Source organism: Phalacrocorax carbo, chromosome 15 (genome assembly GCF_963921805.1).
Source record: "Phalacrocorax carbo chromosome 15, bPhaCar2.1, whole genome shotgun sequence".
NCBI lineage: Eukaryota > Metazoa > Chordata > Aves > Suliformes > Phalacrocoracidae > Phalacrocorax > Phalacrocorax carbo.
In genome coordinates this window covers 9,010,489-9,035,563 of record NC_087527.1, presented here as the reverse complement: position 1 = coordinate 9,035,563, position 25,075 = coordinate 9,010,489, and the positions used below count along the sequence as shown (strand labels likewise).

General features: G+C 58.6%; 2 protein-coding genes across 12 annotated transcripts in view; one reads left to right on the top strand and one right to left on the bottom strand.

Annotated features, from left to right (window-relative positions):
• CUX2 (cut like homeobox 2) overlaps positions 1 to 19,880 on the top strand; it is a 68,543-nt gene extending 48,663 nt beyond the window's left edge. For 2 of the 9 annotated variants that reach the window (XM_064466064.1, XM_064466065.1), the window contains exons 2-19: positions 1,549 to 1,923; positions 6,333 to 6,470; positions 6,663 to 6,789; positions 7,650 to 7,726; positions 7,809 to 7,875; positions 8,129 to 8,177; positions 8,947 to 9,051; positions 9,648 to 9,842; positions 9,951 to 10,009; positions 10,140 to 10,396; positions 10,639 to 11,274; positions 12,217 to 12,318; positions 13,259 to 14,034; positions 14,489 to 14,648; positions 15,145 to 15,414; positions 15,650 to 15,838; positions 15,946 to 16,219; positions 17,243 to 19,880. In XM_064466064.1, the coding sequence (XP_064322134.1) occupies positions 1,764 to 1,923; positions 6,333 to 6,470; positions 6,663 to 6,789; positions 7,650 to 7,726; positions 7,809 to 7,875; positions 8,129 to 8,177; positions 8,947 to 9,051; positions 9,648 to 9,842; positions 9,951 to 10,009; positions 10,140 to 10,396; positions 10,639 to 11,274; positions 12,217 to 12,318; positions 13,259 to 14,034; positions 14,489 to 14,648; positions 15,145 to 15,414; positions 15,650 to 15,838; positions 15,946 to 16,219; positions 17,243 to 17,909 (4,308 nt within the window). In that variant the 5' untranslated portion in view covers positions 1,549 to 1,763 and the 3' untranslated portion in view covers positions 17,910 to 19,880. Of the gene's footprint in view, positions 1 to 1,548; positions 1,924 to 6,332; positions 6,471 to 6,662; positions 6,794 to 7,649; positions 7,727 to 7,808; positions 7,876 to 8,128; positions 8,178 to 8,946; positions 9,052 to 9,647; positions 9,843 to 9,950; positions 10,010 to 10,139; positions 10,397 to 10,638; positions 11,275 to 12,216; positions 12,319 to 13,255; positions 14,035 to 14,488; positions 14,649 to 15,144; positions 15,415 to 15,649; positions 15,839 to 15,945; positions 16,220 to 17,242 lie in introns of those variants that run through there. The other 7 variants (XM_064466066.1, XM_064466062.1, XM_064466063.1 and 4 more) reach the window with 7 other exon arrangements.
• A 1,519-nt stretch (positions 19,881 to 21,399) lies between these two features.
• PHETA1 (PH domain containing endocytic trafficking adaptor 1) lies at positions 21,400 to 24,480 on the bottom strand. 3 transcript variants are annotated; one of them, XM_064466069.1, is made up of 3 exons: positions 24,381 to 24,480; positions 23,867 to 24,060; positions 21,400 to 23,340 (listed from the first exon to the last, which is right to left on the bottom strand). In XM_064466069.1, the coding sequence occupies exon 3, from the start codon at positions 23,327 to 23,329 to the stop codon at positions 22,550 to 22,552; it is 780 nt and encodes a 259-aa protein (XP_064322139.1). In that variant the 5' UTR covers positions 23,330 to 23,340; positions 23,867 to 24,060; positions 24,381 to 24,480; the 3' UTR covers positions 21,400 to 22,549. The 3 variants fall into 3 exon arrangements, with proteins under 3 accessions (XP_064322139.1, XP_064322140.1, XP_064322138.1); XM_064466070.1 differs by having other exon boundaries at positions 21,400 to 23,371; positions 23,867 to 24,439; XM_064466068.1 differs by having other exon boundaries at positions 23,867 to 24,437.
• Between the last annotated feature and the right edge of the window lie 595 nt (positions 24,481 to 25,075).

The following is a 25,075-nucleotide window of genomic DNA, read 5'->3' as shown; positions in this document are numbered from 1 at the left end:
TGGGCTGTGCTCGCTCCCGCTCCTCTCCTGTACAAAGTCCGAAGGGTGCGGCAAGTGGGGAAGCATACAGGGCTGATGCCACGGAGCAGGCCAGCCCCGCTGTGTCTCTGCATCCTTACAGACCCCCGGCAGGGCTCCCCACACCACCCAACACCGCGTGCCGCCGGCAAATTCAGCAGGTGCGATGCTGTCCTGCTGCAATACGCAGGCGGTGCCGCTCACCGTCTGCTTGCTGCCTCCCCCCTCTCTTCCCCACTTTATTATTATTATTTTAAAGCACCCCGAAGCCAGACATTTTTGCAGAACACTGAAGAAAAGCCCCCAAATTCCTACTCTGCTGGAAATGCAGCGCCGAGAAAGTAGGTTTGTGTACGAGACGCTATAAAAAGCCTGGCTTATACAATTTTAACAATAGAAAAATGATCTTTGTGCTCCAGTGCCTGCAAGCATGGAAGGAGAAGGCAGTTTGCTCAGGTGGCTGCTGGATTACAAATGAGCGGTTTGCTTTGGGTTTGAATGACAAGCAATCGCAATCCGGGCTGGCAGGGTGAGCCGGGAGCTCCACGGCACGGAGGAGGCAGGTGGAGGGAAAAGATGCTCCGGCATGGGAGCTGCCATGGGGCTGAGGCACAAAGTTTGGGCTTTGTTTGATAATTAGCCTATAGGTGGCTTAAGAGTAGTTGAATTGATGAGTGTGCTGGTGGTAATAGCGTGTCTGCCAGCACTGAATGCCAGGTGGGCATCTCTTCCTCCATCACCAGTTGGCACAGGTGCCCAGTTTGGATTAAACTGGGCATTTTCTGGCTGGGAATGGGTCCCCTCCATCCCCGGCTCCTGTGCCCGGGGCAGCAGGGACACAGATGTCCATGCATCCCACCAGCACCCCATCCCATCCGCTGCAGGTGGGGCTGGATGTGCAGGGGTAGCAAGGGGACCCTTAACAAACAAGACATGCCAGAGCCCGGTGGGCAGCAGCCCCCACCCTGAGGTGTCGTTGTGCCTTGAAAAATTAAGGGGAGTAAATGATTCATGCTCATAAATGTTGGATGGGAGTACGCAGCAGATTAATATGTTGTTCGGTTATTAGCAATGCAGCGTGCTGTCTCCCTGCCGCCCAGCCGGCACAAGTGTCACCAGCACCCCGGCAGCCGAGGGGGACATGATGTCCCAGTCCTGGAGCACAGGGGTGGTGTGAGCGTTGCTCCTGCCCACAGCATCGCCCCAGCTGAGCCGTGCTGGGGAAGGCTCTGTGCCGGATCCGGCCCAGCAAGCACAACAACAGGCAGGCTTCTTTATTTCTTATTTAAGCGCCGACATTAAATTATAATTTTCATTTACTCAGAGCACATCAATGATTTAGGGCGACGTGACATGGCAGCGGCGCAAGGAGTTTAGCCAGAGGCAGCGAGCGGCTGCGCAGGGCGGGCACAGAGCTGTGTTGGGGGAAACCCATGTGCCAGTCATGGGTGGCACCGGTCCAGGTGGTCTGGCAGAGATGATTCCCTCCTCTGAGCTCGTCTCTCACACCCTTTTTCCCTCTCCCTGCAGGTGATTGCACTTAGTAAGAGAAATAAGGAGGCTGAGACGGCTTTCCTGAGCGTTTACAAGCAATTAATCGAAGCTCCAGGTAAGCAACGCGGTGGCGACCTGGCTGCCTAACGAGTTGCGTGCCGGCGCCAGTGCCGAGAGGAGCCAGCGAGGACCGCGGCAGCGCTGCCGGCCCCGTCCCCGGCGTGGCTGGCATCGCCGACCTCCGCTCGCGCATGGTGCTCTGGAAATACCAGCCGAAGAGAGGAGTGGAAACAGCTTTTGCCATCGCTGTGTTTCAGCCCCTGAGCCAAATGCATCTTGACATTAGGAAAGGAATACATTTGCTCAGCCCTTGTAATAACACTGCGGCTATCCCCAGTTGTCTTTTTGACGGTAAGTTAACCGAAATGACTGAGCTCCGGCTCGCAGCACGACCCCTGGCACCAGCCGCGGCTTGGGGACGGCTTTCCCCATTTCACCGCTGTGCCAGGGTGTACCACCCATCCAGGGTGCCATTTGGAGTCTTGGGAGGGGAGACTGAGGCACAGGGCAGCCCTGAGGCTTGTGTTGGCAGAGTCGGTCCTAGGGCCGGGTGAGGGGCCGGGGCCTCCCTCCCCACTGCTCCCCACTCCCTGCCGTGGGCTCTGCCACGCTCTGAGCCGGGGGTGCTGGCTGTGCCGGGCATGGTGGCACAGAGCATCCTCCAGCACAAGGACAGAGAGCTGCAAATGGCTGAAGATGCGCAGAAGGGCTCCTGCAGGGCCACTAATTCATTTTCCAGACATTTAGGAATAACAAAATGTTTTAATGATTTCTTAGGGGAATTAGGGAGACATATTTTTGTCCTCATTAAATTTTCTCCTGTGCTACAAGAACCAAATGTCAGCTCAGTTTCCAGAACCCAGTTATCTTCCCTCCCCACCTCCCCATGCTCACCCGCTGTGCTCCTCCTGCTTACACACGCATGCACACACGTGCGTGCACATGTACACACGTGCAGACAGATGCACACACACGCACACCCCAAAACTGCTCCCCTGTGATCTTTGCACCCCCCCTCCTCCTTTCCTCTCTCTGCTCTCCTGCAGCATCCATCTCTTGCTCCCTTCTCCCCTCCAGCTCCCCAAATCCTCCCACCCGTCGTTTTGTCCCCGTCTGTTACGTGTCCGTGTGTCTCTCGACAGGCGAACTCTTTGTGGAATACTTTACAAGCGCCACATAAGTCCTGATTCGACATTTTTTGCTTTGAATGGCTGCTGTCAACACAAATCTCTGGCAGAGACTGTAACGGAGCCTGATTGCTCAGCAAGTATTTTGATAAGTGAGCTGGCTGTGTGTCTGTAATTACGGGAGAAAACCGTAAATCTTTTGGATATTGTTCACACAGATGTGGTATGAAGGGAAGGGGGGAAGCAGTAAAATGTGTTAAAAGCATAATTAATGTCATTGTTGTTGGGGATGATTTGATTTAAGGCTGACTTTGACTCGTGGAAGGATTTGTAAGGCGCCGGTGGATGTGTTTAAGCAGGTTGAGATGGGGTGGTGGAGGAGGTGCCGCCCTGGTGGGAAAGGTGACAGCACCATGCGTGCACCGCAGATGCACCACGGATGCACCATCCATGCACTGTGGGTGCCCTGTGCTCTTCTTGGAGCTGGACAGCGGTGTGGGGCAGATGTCACCCTTCAGCCCACAGCCCAGAGACCTCCACCAAAGGCCAGGTCAAGTGGCCGGGCCCTAGCACAGGGATGAGCTGCTGGTCCCCCGAGACACGGATGCTCCCTGGAGCTGTGCACGCCTAGAAGGTGCTGAGCACCCAAGACTCCTTGCACCCCATCCCACCATCACACAGTGCCTCGAGCTGCTCCGGTGGCTGTGTGGTGCTGTGGTGAGGGTGTCCAGGAGCGGGTCTGCTGGTGGCCCAGACCCACTTCAGCCTGGGGAAAGGCCCCCAGCCCAGCTCTCCCATGCCGGGGCTGGGGACACCAGGAGGGACCCCTGCCCACTGCCCCCATCCCTGCTGCAGCACTGCTGGTGGCACTAAAGGACAGCCAATAACGCCAGCTAGTGGCAGCACTTATTATATGTATATACATATATATATATGTGTGTATATATAGCAGGTGCGCATATAGGGCAATAGGTGAGCACGCCTGGATTGCAGGTTCTGCTTTGCGGCAGGGACTTGCTGGCACATGGGTCAGCACGAGCCAGCTGCGCCGTCGGTGGGCGATGCCACGCTGCAACCCCGGGTGTGCGGGAGCTGCCGCGGGTGGACGCAGCACTGGAGCATGCGGCGCCCTATGGTCCTGTTTTGGCACGTACCCCTGGCGTCACCCGTCACCCGGCTGTGCCGCTGGTGAGTCACTGCCGTGGTGGGGCTCACAGCTGTATGACCGCTCAGCTGTGGCGTCAGCGCTGTCTCCAACCTGCCCGATGGGGGCCGTGACCCACGCAGGGGGGACCATCCTCTGCGCTGTGGGCAGTGTCGCAAGCCCTCCCATATGGCTCAGAGTGTGACGGCATGTGACGTCCGTGGTGCCTTGGTGTGAGCAGGCTATGCTTGGTTTCAAGCACATCCTCTTTCCAGCCCTGCAGCAAGAGGGTTTGTTCACTGGCAGCGCAAGCATGGCGTGAGCTTGGTGCCCAGTCCTGGCAGCCCTTTGCTGCATCTGGACACTTCACATGAGGTGGCAGAGCTGGCCCCGCAGCCGAGGACCATGCTTTCCTGGTGAAGGGATAGCATGGTATTAGCACAATGCAATTAATCCAGCCGGGTGTTTTGTATCAGTGGTGCCCCGGCTGATGTACGGAGCGCCACTGAAGCACTGCTTGCTCTTTTCCCTTCTAAAAGCTCCACTCCCAACCACATCGTCCCAGGATATCAGCTCCAAACAGGGAGCAGCATGCTGGGGGATCGTGCCAGCTGTATTTCAGTGATGGGGCTGCAGCTTGCAGCAAGGAAAACACTGATGCGAGGAAAATCCCCAGAGCTTTATTGCTCGGGCCAGTTCATCCCATATTATTTCTCATCACAGAGCCAAGAGGAGTTGCCGGTGCAGATCGGACAGGGTCTGCCCCAGTGTTAATCCCCACGGAGGTGACTCGCGGGCTGGCACAGAGCGCCTGGGGCTGGGGGAGCGTGGAGGGGACCCCTGGCCCCCGCAGCCTGTGAGCTGGGGCCCTGGAGCGTGGGGTTTAATTAGCCGTATCATTATCTCAGCTTGCATACTTATGGGTGTTATTAATGGCTGTGAGAGCATCCAGTCCGGTTCAGGGCTGTGCCGCGTCACCATGACCCCCTTTGATGGCACTGTCCCACGTCATTGGATTGGGAACCAGCCTGAAGGATGCCGAGCTGCAATTCCAGTGCTGGCCAAACACCGTGAGCAGCCTGGGAGGGTCCCAGCCAGAGCTGAGCCCCTGATTCAGTGCCAAAGCTGGCAGCGTGCTGGCACAGCTCAGCACCGGCCTCCAGCTGGGTCCCTGCGGCCCATCTGGGCACAAACCTTTTATCCCGGTGTGTCTGCGGGTTCTCTGGGACATACAGCAGAAAGAAGGGGGAACGTTCCTTGGGGAGAAGGGCGCTCCGGGAGCTTTCGGCATTAGTGTGCAGGGTCTGGCAGTTGATGGTCCTGTGGGCAAGCCACGTGGCGGGTGTTGTGGTGAGGCCCTGCACCCCACTGCCATGATGCTGCCGAATGAGAGGGCGGCAGCGAGTCGGGGCGAGCCCTAACCCCCATATTGGGGGCACGTGCCTTGGCTTTGCTCACTTGCAAGGAGCATCGATGTGGTGAAGATCACAGGCCAAATCCTGCGTCTTTTGGGCAGGTTCACCCCAAAGACTCCTGGTGCTGTGGTTGGGCTGTGCTGGTGCAGCCCCGGACCAGCCCGAATCCCACGGCATGGCCACAGTGGCACTGGACCCCCATCATCCTGCACTGCTGCTGTCTCAGCCAGGGACTTGCTGAACAGAAGACCTGCTCCGTGTTCCACTCGGAGCAGAGGCAGCCAGTTGTTTGATTTTTTTTCCATCACCGTTATTATTTTTTACCCTTGGATGCGTGCCACACATCCATGCCATACAGTAGCGTGCCTGGCTCCGTCCCACTTCCCTGTTTGTCTAACTTTTTGACCCTGGAGAATTCAAATCTATTTTCTTTCTTCTCCTTTTCTAAAAAAAACCACCAAAAAAACTCAAACCTATATTAACCTGGCTCAATAGGAGGCATTTTCTTGAACTTATTAAAAAATCCAGACTTGTAAATTAATTTGTTCATGTTGTACAATGGCAGTGCATATGGACTCATTAGCATGCACACAACAAATAATTATAGATGAATTTTTAGCTGGCCTGCTTAATGGGCTTGCTGGGTTAATTATGTCAATGTATAATTACATCAGCCCTGGGAGACATAATGGCACACCCTGCTGAGCAGACACTAGCTAATGATGGTGTAATGCTGACAGAGGGAAGACGGACGGCTCTGAATGCACCTGCTTACCTCGGCACAAACCGCCATTGTCTGCACCCAAACGGGCTGGCGCTGGTGGCACTGGGGCCACTGGTGCTGCTGGTGCCACCGGCTCGCTCGGGGAGGTGATGACCCCGTTCAGCCCTGCCAGTCCCTCAGGGCTGGCAATGGAAAGTGTGCAATCGAGGGGTGCCCCGGGGCTGGGAGGGCACTCACTCTGGTTTTAAGTGGGTTGTAGAGTGTGGCTGCCCTGGGGTGGGTGGTGAGGAGGGTGGGCAGCGGGTCCCCAGGAGGTGGGAGAGCTCACCACCACATACCATGTCCTACAGACCCTGCTCCTGTGCTGGAGGCTGCCCGGAGCCTGGAGGACCGGCTGCAGCAGCTCCAGCGCCTCGAGCCTGAAACCGGCCCCCTGAAGGACCTCAGACACCCCTGGAAGAAGCACCCAGAGCTTATCAGCACCAAAGGTACCCCCCAGCGCCGGCCACCTTGTCGGACAAGGGTGGCAGCAGCGGCCCCCAGCCAGGTCCCCCCATGCACCTCCAAGCACTCCTGGCGTGCAGGGGCTCTCGGGGCCAGGACCAGTCCCCTGGCCCATGGTCCCCGGCGGCCACCGCTGCTGTCCCCCATGCGGCTGTGTGAAACATGTCCCCCTGCAGAGCGCAGAGAGGAGACATTGCCGGCGGCCAGGCTTGCGGCAGCGGCTGAGCCCCTGCTCTCCAGTATCGACGGCAAAGCACTGTGCGCAGAAACCTTGCTGCAGAGAAATGAGGCAGAAAAGCAAAAGTACGTGAGTACCAGGGATGGGGTGGATGGGGCTTCACACCCCGCAGCCGGGGTCATTTTGGGGTGCTGGGGGACACATGGCTCTGTTCCCATTCCTGCACAGGGGTTTCTGTCTGTCATCCCCTCTTCTCCTCCCCTTTCCATCTCCTTTGCTGTCCAGGTTGAGAGCAGATGCATCCAGCCTGGAAACATGACAGTCTTGGGTGCTCTGAGCGTCCATCTGTCTGTCTGTCCCCTTTCCCAGGTGGTTTTTGGGCAGCAGTGGGCACAGGCAGAGCCGGGGCAGGTCCCTCCTGCCAGCCCCTCACGCCATCTCCCTGGCATGTGGCTTTGCTCGGACAAATGGGTTAAATCCAGGTCAGCAGATGAACCTCATTAAATGGCCTTTTAATTTGGAGGCTCCCGGCTTTCCCGGTGCCTTCATTGTTATTCCTTAACACGCTGCACCGGGAAACAAATGAGGAATCTTTAAACCCTAAATTGCAGATCTCTGCGAGTAAGTTCCTGGCAAGTGCAGGCTATAAATAATGCAGAATAACTTTTCCCTGATTGCTTCCCTCCCTCCAATTAACTACAGGCAGGGGTGGGCTGCCATCCCCCCACTGTTGGAGGGGTTTCAGTCACAGGGTTCAGGACTATTTTCAGCCCAAAGTGAATTTTTTACACCCAGGGCAATAAACCCCTTAATTTCAGGGGGTAACATGGCTTAGACATGTGCCATCATCCACTGGTGGGTCTTTCCCCCAGTGCCACCAAGCAACGGGGACTCAGCGAGGGGGGTCTCCCTGCACCCTCAGAGGGCTGCGGGGTTGGCATGGCTGCAGTGCTGCCGGCACATCACTGATGCCCATCTCTCACAGGGGGCTGCAGGAAGCACAGGTCACTTTGGCCACTCGGCTGGGGGAGGCAGAGGAGAAGATCAAAGTGCTCCATGCAGGTAGGGGGGCCGAAGCAGGGCTTGCCAGCCGTGGGGGGCCAAGTGCCCAGCACATGGCTCACCCTCCTCTTCCTCTTCGCAGCGCTGAAGGCCACCCAGACAGAGCTGCTGGAGTTGCGGTGTAAATATGACGAAGAAGCTGCATCCAAGTAAGTCGCTGGTCATGCCCAGAGGCCGTTGGCATGCCCGAGGCTGAGCCGAACTGCCTGCAGCAGCGTGGCAGTGTCAGGACATCCCTGTGGTGCTGCTAGATGACTTGAGGTGTTAAGATACTTCAAGTGACTGCAGCAGCATCCCAAGTCATGAGGGCTCCCTAAACCTAAGGCAGGAGCCCTCACTGGCCATGGAGCGCTGTGTCCCTTGCCTCTGTGCCAGCCGACACCTCTTGCTTTCTCATCACAGGGCAGATGAAGTAGCCATGATCATGACGAACCTTGAAAAAGCCAACCAGGTGAGCCAGGAGGTTACTTTTCAGCCAGCGCAGGGTGTGTAATCCACTCCCCCCGTGCCACACTTAGCTGCAGCCCTCCAGGGCTGATGGGCTTGACCCCACAGAGCCCAGATGCTGCACCCACAACAGCATCCAAGCATCCATGTGGCCTGGATGTCTGTCCCCGAAAATGGTGTGGGGTGGCCAGGCTTCAGGACTGGGAAGCCCTATAAAGGGGGCCCTGGTTTCCTTCTCCCAGCAGCTCCTCCAAACCAGCCCAGTGGGACTGCCTCTCCTGTGCTGGGGGGCACTTGTGTGTTTGAGTTCCCACTGGGCCCTGCTTCAGCTGCTGGAGCCAGCTTTTGTCACCTCCAGCCTCTCTTGGGTGTTTCAGGGCACAACCCACACCAGCCTGGTGTTGGTTTCTGGTGTAATTGCTTCTGGTCTTATCTATTCCTATTCATTAGTTTTATTTAATTCTGAAAATGTAGGTACAAATAAATGTCTGTGGATAATTAGAGAGGCTTAAAGACCAATTTGCATGTAAATACAGCCTTTTGGGTAGAAAAAGGCAGTGTCCTGGAGGCGGGCTGCTGGTGCCCAGGGATGGGGACCGGGAACTGTGTTAGGGTGTGGGGAGCTGAAATACAGGGTCTTATGGTGACAGTGGTGGGAGCAGGATGCTCCGGAGAGGCACGTGCTGGTGCAGATCCTGGAGCCGTGCTCTGCCCTGTGTGGCGTGGGATGGGCTGCAGGTTCCCGGCTTGATGTACTTTCTGCTCTCTTGCAGCGAGCGGAAGCGGCGCAGAGGGAGGTGGAGAGCTTGAGGGAGCAGCTGGCGGCCGTAAACAGCTCCCTCCGCCTGGCCTGCTGCTCCCCGCCAGGCGCTGCCGGGGTGAGGGCACCCCTCAGGGCTGGCAGCACCCCATCACGGCCAGGAGCACCCCATCAGGGCCAGCAGCACCTCATTGCAGCTGGCAGCACCCCTTCATGGCCTGGAGCATCTGTCACAGCCAGGAGCATCCCACTGGACTTGGGATCACCCCATCACAGCTAGGCGTACCCCATAGCAGCCAGGAGCACCCTGGCATGTTCAGGGGCATCCTGTTGTGCTCAGGAGCATCCCGTTGCATTCGGGAGCACCCTTTTGCATTTGGGAGCACCCACCATGTTTGGGAGGAAGCCTGAAATGCCCATGACTGAGGCATTTTTCCACCATGGGGTGGTACCGTTGGCTGTGCCCTACCTGCAGGTCAAGCCTCCTACGGGGAGGGGGGATGTGCACCCCCATAGCACTGAGCAGACATAGCTGGGAGACCTGTAAGGGCAGAAGGCAGGTCTGTCACTGCCCACAGCCGCATCACCCTGGGTCCCTGTCCCTCAGGGCTGAGTCCTCTGCTTGCCTGCCCCCCCTGGGGACGTGTCTGATGGGGAGGGTGGCCCTTGTCTCCACCTTAGGCAGCCAGTAGCTGACAGTGTCCCCTCTCCCAGCAGGACAAAGTGAACTATTCCATGTGCTCAGGGTCGAGGCTGGAGGTGGCTCTGGCTGCCAAAGACCGGGAGATCCTGCGGCTCCTAAAGGATATCCAACACCTCCAGAGCTCGCTGCAGGAGCTGGAGGAGTCCTCTGCCAACCAGATCGCTGAGCTGGAGGGCCAGCTGGCTGCCAAGAACGAAGCCATCGAGGTGCGCCCATGGGGACTGGGGGCTTGCTGGGGCTGGGGGGGCATGGGTCTGGCCATGCCGGGTGCGTGCCAGGAGCTGGCTGCGAGGACTCCCCCTTCTGCTCCGCAGAAGCTGGAGGAGAAGCTGCAGGCACAGGCAGACTACGAGGAGATCAAAACGGAGCTGAGGTATGGCTTGACCGGTGCCTGCCTGTCCCCTGACCGGCCAGGGGACACTTCCATCAGCCATAATGCTCAGCGGCTTGATGGCAGCAAAATGCTGTGCCCGCCAAGTCACCCCCCCTTGTCTCCCTCCCAGCATCCTGAAGGCGATGAAGGTGGCCTCCGCCAGCTGCAGCCTTCCCCAGGCAAGTGCCATGGCGTGTGCTGACATGCTGGCAGGGCTGGGACACGTGTGCCAGCCCTGCCACTGGTGGCTCCGCCACCCTTTCCCATCTCGGCTTGGCTTCTTGCAGAGCATATCGAAGGCAGAGGAGGCCCTGCTGCTGGGGAAGGAGACTTTCTACCCCTCCCAGAAGTACCTGCTGGAGAAGCCCAGCCTGCTGGCCAGCACTGGTAGGGTCCCCAGGTCCACAGCATCCCTGGTCCCACCAGGGGCACCCCTGGGAATGAGGGTGGCCGGGCTGGATCGTTCCTCAGCTGTGGGCAGGAGCCCAGAGACAGCAGCAGGCTGGGGGGTGGACAAGGGGAGGGATGCCACCCAGAGAAACAGAGGAGATGCTTCACTGCAAGGCCATGCCAGGGATGCTGGCCAGGGGGGGCTCTAGTGCGTTTCCCTCTTTCTTGTTCATCTCTAGAGGAGGATCACTCTGAAGACGAGTCGGGAAAGGATTCGCTGGGCATGGAGCAGCCGTACCCATCCCCCCAGCACGCCCCGGCAGACGAACCCGCCTCCCCCACTCCCGTCCCGCCTCTGCCTGGCCCTGGCCTGGCCCCCGACGGCCCCCGGACTTTCTCATTGTCCCCCTTCCCAGGGGGTGACCGGCTTTCAGGGGACCCCAAGACCCCCCACCTCCCACCACCTGCCTACAAGAGTGAGAGTGCCAGCGGGGGGCCGCCCTTCCCCTCCACCTTCTTTGGGGCCAAAAGCAGTGCCATGCCCCCCGGCACTGTGCCGGCTGCCAGTGCCACCAGCCCGCCCAGCGAGCCATCCGAGAGCAGCACCAGCAGCTCTGCTGAGGAGGAGCAGCTGGACACGGCCGAAATCGCCTTCCAGGTGAAGGAGCAGCTGCTGAAGCACAACATCGGGCAGAGGGTCTTCGGGCATTACGTGCTGGGGCTGTCGCAGGGCTCCGTCAGCGAGATCCTGGCCCGGCCCAAGCCCTGGCGCAAGCTGACAGTAAAGGGAAAGGAGCCATTCATCAAGATGAAGCAGTTCCTCTCCGATGAGCAGAACGTGCTGGCCCTGAGGACTATCCAGGTGCGCCAGAGAGGTGAGTGGTTGGGTTGGCCCCAGCCAATGGGTCCTGCCCCAGGATGCTACAAGCGGTGCCATGGGATCCCCTCCCGACGCACCCTGGCAGCACCCTGGGGTGCCCTGTGCCATGTCAGGGATGCCCGCCAACCCGTGATATGCTAGCCAGACAGGCAGTGATGCCACACGGAGTCACCGGTGGCATTCAGGGATTGTCCCTGGTGGTCCCCCTGCTCGCTGTGGGGTGGGATGGAGCGCCAGCAAATGGTAGCGATCAACAACAACCTGCCGTGGAAGCTGCATCCCCGGACGTGCTTTACTCATGTATTCTGACAAATGCCATTTAATTATTCATTAGGTTGTTTCGTGGCATATGAATCAATGTGCTCGGGAATATTTTGTTAAAATAATGAAGTCTTAGTGCTGTGGGACCTTGGCACAGTGTCAAAATGATAACACCCCGCTGCCTGCACGCACAGCTCCAGGGACAGCGGCTCCTGGCCCCGTCTCAGTGGTGGCAGTAGTGGTGGCTGGTCACTCATGTCCCTGCAGAGGAACAGAGATGGGGCAATGTTGGTCCGTGCATCTGCTGGTGTTTCAACCCAGAGGGGTCTGATTTATCCCCTGGATCCAATTCAGCATTAACCCTTCCCCTGCGGGAGGGCGCAGTGCCTGTGGTAGTCCCCGTGTCTCTGTCTGCTCGGCACCCTGCGTCACCAGCAGGGAGGGTGTGCCCTTGGATGGGGCGAGCAAGGTGCCACGCTGGAGGCGAGACCTGGCAGCTGGGGCTACTGGGGCTCCCTGTGCTTCGGCTAGTGACTAATTGGGAGTGACACTTGTCTTAAAACCAGCATCCCTAAAAATAACTGAACATGAGGAGCAGTAAACACTTCCTGACATACAAGCGGAGCTTGTAAAACCAGCGCCGGTGACAAAGCTGTTATCCTGCCTCTTTGATCAGGTAGTATTACGCCGCGGATCAGAACGCCAGAGACCGGCTCTGACGATGCCATCAAAAGCATCCTGGAGCAGGCGAAGAAGGAGATCGAGTCACAGAAGGGGGGTAGGTGCCAGTGTGTGGGTGGCCTGGGGGCAACCTACAGCTCCCCCTCTGCCCCCATGGGAGCAACACCCAGAGGGCTGCCAGCGGCTGGGTGCTGCATGGCTGCACCCATGGCACATGGCTGCGTGGCTGCAGGTCCCATGGCACACTGAAACACCCACAAAACTGACAGCGTCTGGCACAGGGGTCTCTTCCTCCCCTAGGAAATGTTAGCCAGCCCCTGCCAAGCCCAGCACTCGTGGCACAGTCCTGGGCAGGTTGGCCCTGGGCTAACCCTGCAGCTGGCCAGGAGCTGGCACCCGGGATAGACCAGCCCTGGCAGGGCCAAAATGGGCTTTATTTGGCATGTCTCCTGCTGACATCCATACAGATTTGGGACATGGTGGTAAGAAATGCTGATAAATACTGTTAGGGATGGAAGACTCTCCGTGCAGCGATATTTGTACCTGGATTTTCAGAAACTTTGGATCTACCCTTTCCTCCCCCCCACCCTGAAACAGATGATTAAATGAGGATGCACGATCCATCTGGCACAAGGAATCATTAAAGCAGCTGCGCTCACAGTCAATTACAAGAAATGAAATACATTAAAACAGGTAGTCTGCTGAGAAAGCAGAATCCCAGAGAATTAAATTAGACAGAAATGGTGGAAAAACAGACAGGGAAAACAAACATGTTTGTCTGTTGCCATCATTGGTAATAGAATTTATTTTGCAATCATCACAAAAGAAGCTTGTTTAGAGCTGGGGATGTCACAGCTTTTGCTTTGTGGGTGCTGCTGGTCCTTCTGATCTGCACTCATGCAGGGCATGTGCCTGACGGAGAGTGCTCCGAAGCAGATAGGGCTATAATCCCTTTTTTCCCGCATTTTGCATTTTGTCCGTGTGGTAAAACAATGCGTACTGCACCTCGGAGCTCCCCTCACCCCTTTTCTTAGCAGGTGAACCCAAAACGCCATCAGCATCACAGGCGCTGGCCAATGGGTCGAGCGGCAGCAGCTCGGAGGACGCCATCAAGAGCATCCTGGAGCAGGCGCGGCGGGAGATGCAGGCACAGCAGCAGGCACTGCTGGAGATGGAGTCGGGGGGCAGCGGGTGCCCTGGGGACACACCACCCACCGAGCGCTCCACGCTGGCTGCCGTCAACCAGAACATTGTCCCGACCTTTGTCAAGCAGGAGGAGGGGAGCGGGGCCAGCCCCGGCCCCCCACAGACACCCCTGGCTGTCCTCTCACCTGCTGCCTTCGTCCAGAGCATCATCCGGAAGGTGAAGTCGGAGATCGGTGATGCTGGCTCCTACTTCGACCAGCACTGGGCATCAGAGCGGAGCCTGCTCAGCCGACCCTACACCTCCGTCTCGCCTTCGCTCTCCTCATCCTCCTCAAGCTACTCCAGCATGGCCAACGGCCGGGGCTGGCAGCGAGGTGAGCCTGGCGAGGGTGGTGCCAATGAGGATGAGCTGCCACCTGCAGATGATGACCCCCACCGGCTGACGGAGATGAAGACGGAGGGAGCCGGCACGGAGCCAGCAGCTGGCAGTCGTCTCTCCTACTATCCTGCCTATGTGCCACGGACCCTGAAACCTACTGTTCCACCACTGACGCCAGAGCAGTACGAGATGTACATGTACAGGGAGGTGGACACACTGGAGCTGACCCGGCAGGTCAAGGAAAAGTTGGCCAAGAACGGCATCTGCCAGAGGATCTTCGGAGAGAAGGTACCAGCCTGGAGAAGGGGGGTCCAGTGTCCCATCTGCTCCACAACCCAGAGCCTGGGGCTCATCGGTGGCCTCCACCAACTCCTTCCACGGTCCCCGCTTTTCCCGGTGGGTTTCCCCTTGGAGGATGCTGAGTCCTCAGGGTCTGACCCAACCCCAAATGGTCTCCTAGTGATCACCACCAACTGGTTGGTTGCACTTCCCACCAGGAACACCCTGTCCCCTATCCAGAGCCCTGCAGGGACTGTCCTCCCAGCCCACTGGGTATCCTGGGGGGACCCACCATGGTCCCAGCATGGTTGGGACGTGCTGTGGGGCCATAAGCGCGGCAGCAGGCGGCAGCAAGCAGCAGCCTGCTCCCCCTCCCTTGATGTGGGGACAGAGGGCAGGCAGCAACCTGGCATGGGGGGGAGCATGTCCTGGTCCCAGCGTGTGACTCCTGCGTGGTCCCTAGGTGCTGGGCCTGTCCCAGGGCAGCGTGAGTGACATGCTGTCACGGCCCAAGCCATGGAGCAAGCTGACACAGAAAGGTCGGGAGCCCTTCATCCGCATGCAGCTCTGGCTGACCGACCAGCTGGGCCAAGGCATCAGCCAGCAGCCAGCCCCCTCTCAGGGTAAGTGCCATCGTCCCTGTGGGCCCCATGTGCCATCAGTGCCCCTGGCACTTCTGCATCTGCCCCACACATCATAACCCTGTCCCAGCACTGGGGAGAGCTACCCCCAGCACCCCTACCCACACCCCGATCCTGGCAAGCCCCTTTCATCTCCCTCTCCTCTGATGCATCTAACTCATTTGAACCCCCTTAATTAGTCGCTTAGACAATTTAGGGCTGGTTTTTGTCAGAAATGGGTTTTGAAAGTCATGTAGTTTAAAAAAAAAAAGGAAAACCACAACAAAAACCCTTGGCTTTGTGCCTGGCATGAAGAAGTAACTTTTTTTATATATTAGTGGTGTTTTCTTTCTAACTATTCCACCGGCTCCTGCTTTGCCATAGCCGCCAGAGAAACTCAGCTGGCATCCCTCCTGTCCAAAGAGCAGAGCCGTGGGCACCCCCAAAATAACCTCACTCCCACCATCCCCGCTGACCCCTCTCCCCCGGTGTCGCACAGCCAGCCTGGCGGAGCCCCAGCCGTCCCCCTCACCACCCCCCAGCCCCACTGAGCATGAGAAGGGCTGCCAGGAGCCCCTCACCCTGGCCTTGGAGAGCAGCAAAGAAAACCAGCAGCCTGAGAGCCGGTCAACGCCTGCACTGGGTGGGAAGATGTACCCCAACAATCAGGGACCTGTGGGCATACAGGAGATCGTCGCCATGTCCCCCGAGCTGGACACCTACTCCATCACCAAGAAGGTCAAGGAGGTCTTGACGGACAACAATTTAGGTGCGGACCCTCTTCCCGCCCGGGTTTTCAGGAGCTGCTGGTGAGGCTGCATGGATACATCACCCCAATTCCCATAGCTGCAGACCCACTCTGGTTCGCTGTGGGTGCTCGGGGGATTCTGGAGTGCCGGGGAGGATGCTGGCTGGGAAACAGGGTGCACCCGCTCTGTGGGGAACTGTAGTGCCTGCCCTGCTGCTCTGCCCCGCTCTAATCACTTCTGCTTCTCCTCCGCCAGGCCAGCGGCTGTTCGGGGAGAGCATCCTGGGCCTGACGCAGGGCTCGGTGTCCGATCTCCTCTCCAGGCCCAAGCCGTGGCACAAGCTGAGCCTGAAGGGGAGGGAGCCCTTCGTCCGCATGCAGCTCTGGCTCAACGACCCCCACAACGTGGAGAAGCTGCGCGACATGAAGAAGCTGGAAAAGAAAGGTGAGGGCCAGGGCGATGCAGCTCCCCCAGGTCCAGGGTGCTGGCCAAGGCGGGGGCTCCCCGGGCCGGGGGACGAGCAGTGCGCAGCTGGGTCTCCTCTCCCACAGCCTACCTGAAACGTCGGTACGGGCTGATGAGCGCCGGCTCAGACAGCGAGTCCCCCAGTACCCGCTCTGAGTGCACCAGCCCCAGTCTGCAGCCGCAGGACCTCAGCCTCCTCCAGATCAAGAAGCCACGGGTGGTGCTGGCCCCAGAGGAGAAGGAAGCCCTGAAGAAAGCCTACCAGCTGGAGCCCTACCCCTCCCAGCAAACCATCGAGCTGCTCTCCTTCCAGCTTAACCTCAAGACCAACACCGTCATCAACTGGTTCCACAACTACAGGTATAGGTGCTCCCAGTCTTCAGACATCTGATGGTGCTGTGTCACCAAGGTGGCATTTCTGCTCGTCTTCCAGCCCTCCCAGTCCCTCTTGCCTAGACGGGGAGGTGCAGACCCATGCATGGTCACTGTAGGCCCCCAGGTGCAGGTTTGCAGCTGTGTGTGCCCTGGCTGGTGGCTGGTCAAGAGGATCTTGACCGAGTCATGTTGAGCATCTAAAGAGGTTACCATGCTCACATCTGCCTGCTCACTGGTGCAGGACACCACTCACCACTGAGCAGGACCTCCGCCTGAAAGCCTTATGGAGGCTCCTGGAGCACAGGATCCATCCCCACAGCAGCCCAGCCCTGGCAACCAGCATGGACTTCATTCTTGGGCATTATTGCAGGTGGACACGTGGCTCCTGAATCCTTCCCAGACCCACACCAAGAGCCGTCTGCTTTCTGTGTGGGCAGCCCAGGTGATGGGTTGTACCCCGGCTCTATATAAACGAGTATAAAAAGACATATAAGTGCTTTTGTTGAGTCTGTGGAGCCTCCAACTCCCCCCAGGTAGCACAAAAGAGATTGTCAATATTTATGGGGGCCAGCTGAGGTTTCTCACATTAAACCACCGTATGGGAAGTATGGGAGCTTGAGAATTGGGCTTTTTGGTGAAACATTGACTGAACCTGTGACCTTTCCCCTCAGGTGGTTCCAGAAAAGCCCCTCTTGCTCTCAGTAAACACAGCCACCCTAAAATAAACCTTCGAAAACTGTTATGTATTAAACAACGAAAAAAAAGTAGTGGAAAACACTTGCAAAACTGGGTCAGTTTGGCTGAAAACAGCTCAAAGTGTTGCAAAATCCATTCCCTGGCAGTGATTTTCAAAAAAAAAAAAAGTTTTAAAGGCCAAAAATGTGGGGTTTTACACCTCAAGCAATGTTGTTGTATTTTTCTGGCTGGAGGTGCTTTTTCAAGATGTGCAGTGCCCACAACATGGGACTATGAGTGGTGGTCGCCAACCCTCTGGTTGTGTCCCGGCAGGTCGCGGATGCGCCGGGAGATGCTGGTGGAGGGCACGCAGGACAATGACACAGACCCGGACCCAGACCAGAGTGGCGGGGCGGCCATCCCTGGGCGCCGGGCCCCCCACAGCCCTGATTCGGACGCCGAGGAGCGTAAACCTGTGTTTGGGGGGGGTGAGCACCCCTGCGCTGCTGTGCCCATGAAGGTGAAGGAAGAGCAAGGGGAGGCGGGCAGCTGGGGCCGCCGGCGGGACTCACGCAGCCCGGCCGGGGCGGCCGAGGGGACCGGACCTCCCCAGGAGGAGCGGGGAGCAGCCCCCCATGCCGCTGCCCCCAGTGCCAGCAGCCTCCCGCGGCGGGGGGGCCGTGCCAGTGCCACCGGGGGACCCGCACCACCACCACTGCCGCACCCTGACAGCTCCCAGTCCTCTGCGGGGTCGTCCCGTTGCAGTTTGGAGGTCTCCCCGACATCGCCCTCAGCAGCCTCCTCGCCTGGCCTCGCCGGCTCAGCCTCACCGGGGCCATCCTCCGCCGGGCCGGTTTCACCAGCGCTCCCACCAGCCCCCGGCCCGCGGCTCAGCACCAGCGTCCAGCGGCGCCACGAGAAGATGGCCAACCTCAACAACATCATCCACCGCCTGGAGCGGGCCGCCAACCGCGAGGAGGCCCTCGAGTGGGAGTTCTGAGTCCCCCCGACGCCCTAAATATATATACACACCCATATATATATATTTTGTTAAATGCAGCGTGCACTGAGAGGCAAGAGGCAGCCGGTGCGACGGAGGGGAGCACCCATGGAAAGGGGGGGCCCCTGCTACAAAGCCACCCCCCTGCTTTGTTTTAAATGTGAAAAACTGGGAACAATTTTAGAAAAGAAAAGAAAAAAAAAAAACAAAAAATATTTATAGACCTCTTTTAGATATTTTAATAAAAGGATACTTTGGAATTTATTAACAGCTTAAGCTGCTTTGATATTAAAGATAGATATAAAATCAAGATGATGTAGCAGTCGTGTCATTAAATGTACACTGAAGTCTTGTAGTTTGCCACTGGATGAGATTAAAAAAAAATCAGACAAAAATGCCCCACAGAAAAGACTTATTGAGCAAAGCCATCAAGAAGCACTATGAGACTGACCAAATGTAAGAAACTTTCGCCGAGCAGATTCCATCTCTGTCTGTAAGACACTGCATCGCTTCTGCCCCAGCCAGAGACTGCGTCATAGTCCCTGAAGACTCTAAAGCAAAAACCTTGATGCCATCGAGTATGTATTTAGTTCTGGTGGTTTATGTTTTTTGAAACCTTTGTAACACAGAATGTCCCGTGCGGTTGTGTATGTTGTAGAAATGTCTGCAATAGCCTTCTGGAACAAGATGTAGCATGGTCTGAATGCCGTCCCTTGCGCTTCCTCCAGCCAGCAACCGGTGGCAGCCCCTTCCAGCTGGCGAAGTGCAGCTCCTTCCAGGTCCCAAAGGAAGAGAAAAAATAATACAAAAACAAAGCAAGCAACCTGTGCTTGCGAATTTGGGAGCAAGATGAGAAGCGGTACCTGGGTGTGATGCTTGGGGACAGCTCTGGCTCGCTGGGGATGGACACTCATGGGATCCTGGTTCCCCGTGCTCTGCCATTGTCCATTTGGGAAAGAAAAAGAGATGGCGCCTCTGAGCTTAGCTCCTGGGGCACTAGTGCTTGGGGACAAGCACCCAAAAATCATCAGCCACCTGCTCCCAGGGGGCCAAACAATGCTTGGGGTTGCTCCCAGCAGCACAGCCAGCTCTTGCAGCTGAAGCACTTTTGTTTAGGGAGAGTGCCCGGGCAGGAGGAGTATCCCCTTGCCATGGCTGTGTCCCCAGGCGATGGCTGCTGGTGAAGCCAGGATAAGTCCTGGGGTGTCATGCCAGGATCCTGCCTGAATTGGACAAGCTCAGACTGAATTGGGCAAAGCACCATCGAGCTTTGACTTTCCAGGGCTGACCCCTGTAAAGGCACAGGAGCTCAGCAGTGGCACCATCCCCACTGTGGCATGCTCCCCGCCACCTCCCCGATCCCACCACCACCACCAGCTGGCCTCTGCTAATGACATGCCTTTAAACAACATGGGGTGGCCTGTGCTGGGCTGCTCTGCCCTGTCCCCTGCCTGCACGGCATCAGCCATCACCCACCAAGTCCACCACTGTCGAGAGGGCTCCCCTGCCAGGCTCTGAGGCTATGCATCGACTAATTTTCCACTGTATACATTTTTATCAGAATAGAAGGTATTTTTATACTTGGGTGGTAGTCGATGACCAATGCTAAAAGCGGCTCTGTGAAGGCACAGCTCTCCTTGCCCACCTGCCCTGACCCAGCGAGCCCCAGCTTGCCCACGGCCGCTCTTTTCCCTGCCACCGTGCTGCAGAAGGTCGAGGCGCGACCATTGACTGCTCTTCTCTGTCGTGTGCTAGCAGGAGCTTTAGTGGAACGGGATTCAAGGAAGCACTTAGGATAGTCTTTAACACAGCAATCCTGTTGTATTAAAGCTAGCGGGACATACCGGTCACGTTTTTGTTAGGCTCATGTACTGTACTTCAAAAGTTTCTATGAGATCGATGAACTTTGTTTAACAATTTTGGAAGGAACAAGTTCTGTAAAGAGCCACTAAATACAGAAGTTGGATACGACTCTGGCCTTGGGGTGTGTTTTGTCTGGAGGCGACCAGGATGGGAACTCTCATGTTCACCTGGCACCTGGGTTGATTTTGGCTCCCTTGGAAGTCACAGCCTCGCCTTGGGTTCATGGCGAGAGCTCTCTGGCCATAAATACCTCCTCATGATTTGGGGAAAAAAGTGGGTGTTAAATGGGGTTAGTCCAGCTCCAGGTGCAATCCTGTCCCATGAAAGTCCTGTGCTCATCCCTGGTGCAGGTTTGCTCCTGCCCCTGGGGTAACTCAGCATTCTCTGGCATGAGGCTCGGCTTGGCATTGCCCAATGCCACTGCACCCCAGCATGACTCTTCTTCAGAGCTGGCCATCGCTGGGCAAGTTTGCAGCTTCCAACACAAGGCGGGGGTGTTTGCGTTTGATGAATTAATAAATCCATATGTTGCATATCTGTTTAAGCTTGTTTGTCGGCTAACATGTTGGGAAGGATTTATTTTTAATGAATATCTGAACGTCTGGAGAAGCTGGGCTGGCTGCCATGGAAACCAGAATCATCTTCTGCAGCCGACTGATGGGGCTGTGTTGATCATCTGGATGCTGCGGGTATAGCTGCGCCCTGGCTGCCCTTGGCGGCACTGCTCCAAATGCCGAAACAAGTAGTGGGGTGCTGTGCTGGGCCAGGAGCAGGGCTCCATGCTCTGCAGTGCTCTCAGCGGGCAAGTGACTCTGGCTGGCTTTGTGCTTCAGTTTCCCCAAGAGACATCCCCTACCAACCACTGCAAGACCCTCGGTTAGCAAGAAGCTGGAGATGTTCACGCAGGTGGGATGTCACAGGCAGGGACACAGGGACGCATTGGCCACTTCCACAAGGTCAGGGTCCCTGGTCCCTGTGTAGCACCGATATAAGCCCCTGCAAGGGGACAGATATTTTGCCCCTGGCCTCGGCAGCTGGCTGGGGACATCCCACTGAGGGTGCAGGGCCACCTGACCAGGGGCGCCCAAACCCGGGTGGCATCACACAGTGCTGCCTGTAACCTAGGGTTTGGAGGGATGGTTGTAACATCCCATCAAGCCTGTAATGCACCAGCAACTCACAGTGGGGCACACAGTGCCATTACCGCCAGTGAAACTGTGGAGGGTTGTGCTCCCAATCAGTCCTCCAGCTCTTTTCCAATGCCCAGTCCCCTGTGTTGGTCACCTGTGCCTGGTGTTCAAGCTGTCATGCAGGATAGAACTGTGCTGTCCCTGCCAGGGGTCCACCCTGGCACTGTATGTCCTGATGTCCCCAGGGTGGCATCATCTCATCCCATCCCACCCATCCATCCCATCCCATCCCTTCCCTTCCCTGTGGGCAGATGTAGGGCTCCAGGGCACTTGCGAGACCCTAGTGTTGGCTGTTTCCTACTTGGGCAACACAGTCCCTGTGCAGCCCCACAGACACAGTGGGGACAGACAGGAGGGGGTTAAAATGGAGGATTAATTCCCACCTGGGCCTCCCTCCCCAGGGGCTTAAAGGTGCAAGCAAGAACCAGGGTCAGGAGGGAATTTCTGAAACAACTTTTACTGTAGCAAAATCTTGTGCCTGTCCCACAGGGACAAAGGGAGCCAGAGCCACCCAGCCAAACCCAGGGCACCCCAACTGCTCCTCCCACACCTGAGGCAGGTCACCCCACCTCCAGGCCAGCAGCTTTAGCGTCGATATAAACCATCAGGGAAATAAAAGAGAAACACTGGCACAAGACATGCTTTGCTCTGTTTTGGCACATGAATCATTTGATACCCTCCGCTGCTGACACATACGTTCCCATTCACCGCTGCGAGCGATGCTTCCCCTTAGTGAGCCAGCCCAGGGATGGTGCCCTGCCCTGAAATATCTGCCCAGCAAGGCAGTCCCTGCAGCTGCTGTGTTCCTCTCAGGTCTGCCCCCACCATGGGTTCACCAGCCGGGCCGAAAACAGCAATCGCCCTGTGCAAAACACCCGGAGCCGAGTGTCACCAGCTCCCAGGGTAGCTGGGGCATGAGGTGCTGCTGCCATTAAGGAAGGACTGCACTCGCTGATATTTTCATTTTCAAACCACATCCTGCTGGAGCAGAGGGATCCGGTGGAGCTCAGCCAACCTCAGCCAATAGTTTGTGCTGGGCAGGGAGGGGAAGGTGGTAGCAGGCTCCCTGGCTGTGAAACACCCACACAGAGGCTCAGGCAGGTGATATCCCATCAAAATCCTCCTCCAAAAGCATTGTTAGTGCATGACCCCACTGCAAGAACATCAAGAGGTCCCACCAGACCCAGTGCAGTGGTCAAGTCCCAGGAAGCATCAGCCAGCAAGTGGTTCGTAGCACTGAGTGGATCACCCTGCACCCACCCCCAGGCATGGCCAGAGGGGTGCACCCCTGCGGGGAGCACCCACTGTCTGGCACAAGATGCCTGAGAGCCTGGCAGCCCCAAGAGCGCAGGGGTTTCATGCCTGGCCAGCAGCATGCTGAGCCCAGCTGCCATTGGTGCCGGGCTGGCATTTCATCGTCATGGAGCAGCACTAGTGTCCCTCGGCTCTGGGCCCTTGGTGGCACCATCAGCAGGTGTCCATCACTGCCACAGACAGGGCTGCACATCCTGGGGTGAGGAGGGGACCAAGGATGGTCACTTTCTCCCTGTCACAGGTCCTGGCAGGTCTCCAGGGCTCAGCCATCTCTCAGAGCCGGGGCCCACGCCGCCTCTCCAGCCAGTTCTGCCGCAGCTGGGCCACCTCCTGGCCATACCGCTCATGGAGCTGGCAGAAGGTGGATGGGCTCTCCGCCACGGCCACCCTGGCACTCCCTGCCTCGCTGCTTGATGCCCGCCTGCGTGGTGGCACTGGTGGTGGGCGCAGGTTCCCCTCACCGTCATGCCCGCCGCAGCCAGAGGTGTTGGGCGGCTGGTCCACTCCTTGTGCATTGTTCCACACTGCACAGCCGTTCTCCTTTGGCAGGATGGTGGGCAGAGCTGGCAGCCGCTCAGGGCACCGCTCTGGCCCCGAGGCCTTTGGCTTCCAGGAGCCAGGTGACTGCTGGCAGCCTCCGCATCCACTGGCCGGCCCCCAGCGCATCTCTTCCAGCTGCTTCTCCAGCTCCCGCACCACCAGGCGCATGTAGTCAAAGCTGGCTCGTGAGAGCGACTTCACCCATGACTCCATGGCGGCCTGGCTCTCCGCTGCCAGCACATAGGTGCGTGACTTGGTGCCGCCAAAGCGGATGGCGAAGGCAAATTCCTCAGCTGACTCGCAGAGCTCCACGGTGCAACCCTCCAGCACGATGACACCCACCGGCTCCCGGCTCTCCCGCTCCTCGAAGTAGAAGAGCATGTTGCCCTTCAGCACGAACCAGCGGCGATGGTATGCTGTGTGCCGCTCACCACGCTTGTAGAGGAAGCCGGCATTGTCGGCGGGGGAGTCACAGGTGGCATAAAAGGCCAGGCTCCGTTCGTTCAGCTTCATGGCTCCGCACCCTGCAGGGACAGAGGGTGCTCAGCTGCCTGCCTGCACAGGGAGGAGGGGTGTGCCTTAATTGCACGGTAATGAGCCATTGGCCTCTAGTTTCCAACTGCACCGAGGGCCCAGGAAATGGAGCCAGTGAATAAACAGCCCGGTGAATAAACAGCCCCGTGATCGCAGCGGGGATAACCCATTCCCAGCCAAGGTGCTGCATCTGGCACGTGCCAGGTGGGCCAGGGCTGCCCGGGGCCCCCTGGAGACAGGGTTTCCCCCCAGCTGAACATTTTCCCACAAAGCAGCCCTGCACAAGGCTCGTCCCGGTGCCCCACGTCACCCAGCACAGGTGACCTTACCACTGTGTGTTTGCCCTGCATCGCAGCGCTCCTCCCCACAGCACGCAGGGAGGGTTTATGGCCTGTGTGGCAGATCCAGCTGCCGCTCTAGTGAGCTGTGGTCATGGACTGTGTCACCCAGCCAAGGCCATGTCTCCCCTTGTCCCCTAAACACCGGTGGCCTCACCACGCCAGCTTTTCTGCCTACCTGGACTCTGCCTCTAGTTCTGGTCTCCAGCAGCCGCCAGCATCAGTGACGTGCGGGTGGCCGTGGCGGCCGTGGGAGCGCTGGATCCGGGGTCGATGGTGTAAGGGGGCCGTGGGGGCTGTCACCCTGGTGTCCCTGCTCCGGCTGCTGGCTCCAGCACCAAAACGCCTGTGGGTTTCGCACGTCACCCCAGCCTGCGCAGCATAAGGCGGACGTGTGCCAGGATTATTATTTTCCTACTAAGCCGCATCGCAGGGTTCAAGGAGATACGATGGGGGCTCCGGGGGCGCCCAGCGCCGGGCTCAGCGGGGACCACTTTCCCCCAGGCAGCTCGGGGACCTCTTTGGGGTCCCCAAAGTCTTGGGGACGTTTGGGAGCGGGGGAGCCGCCCTCCCCCGGCACCGGGCGGCCCCGCTCCGGGCGGCTCCCGCTCGCTGAGCCCCGCTCCGCTCCGCTGCGGCTCCGGCCCGCCCCGGCCCCGCTCCCGGCCCCGCTCCCGATCCCGCACAGCCACCTTTGTCCTCGGCTCCCCGCCGCCCCGGCTCGGCTCGGCCCGGCCCTGCCACGGCGGGCGGAGCGCTGCTCCCGCCCGGCTCCTCCTCTGCCACCGCCCCTCACCGCCGCTCGGGGCGGCCCGGCGGGCGTGGGGGGGCGGCCCGGCGGGCGTGGGGGGGCGGCCCGGCGGGCGGGGGGGGGGCGGCCCGGCGGGCGTGGGGGGGCGGCCCGGCGGGCGGGGGGGGGGGCGGCCCGGCGGGCGTGGGGGGGCGGCCCGGCGGGCGGGGGGGGGCGGCCCGGCGGGCGTGGGGGGGGGCGGCCCGGCGGGCGTGGGGGGGCGGCCCGGCGGGCGTGGGGGGGCGGCCCGGCGGGCGTGGGGGGGCGGCCCGGCGGGCGTGGGGGGGCGGCCCCTCGCCCGGCTGCGAATCTGCTGCGGAGCTCGGCCCCGGTGCTCCGGAGCTCGGCCTGGGTGCACGGAGGTCCTGGCTCGGCCCAAAGCCCTCGGTGGGTCAAACCTCGGGGCACCGGGACTGAGCGCTGGGCAGCGCCGGGGAGAGATGGGAGCACAGATCTGGGGGTGCAGGGGGATCTGTGTACATTCGTGGGTGTACCCATGGGTGTACGTGCAGGTATAGGTGTGGATGTACTCATGGGCAGGAAACCTGGGAGCTTCGTGCTGAAAGTGTCCGTACCACACTGAGTTGGGTTTTGGGG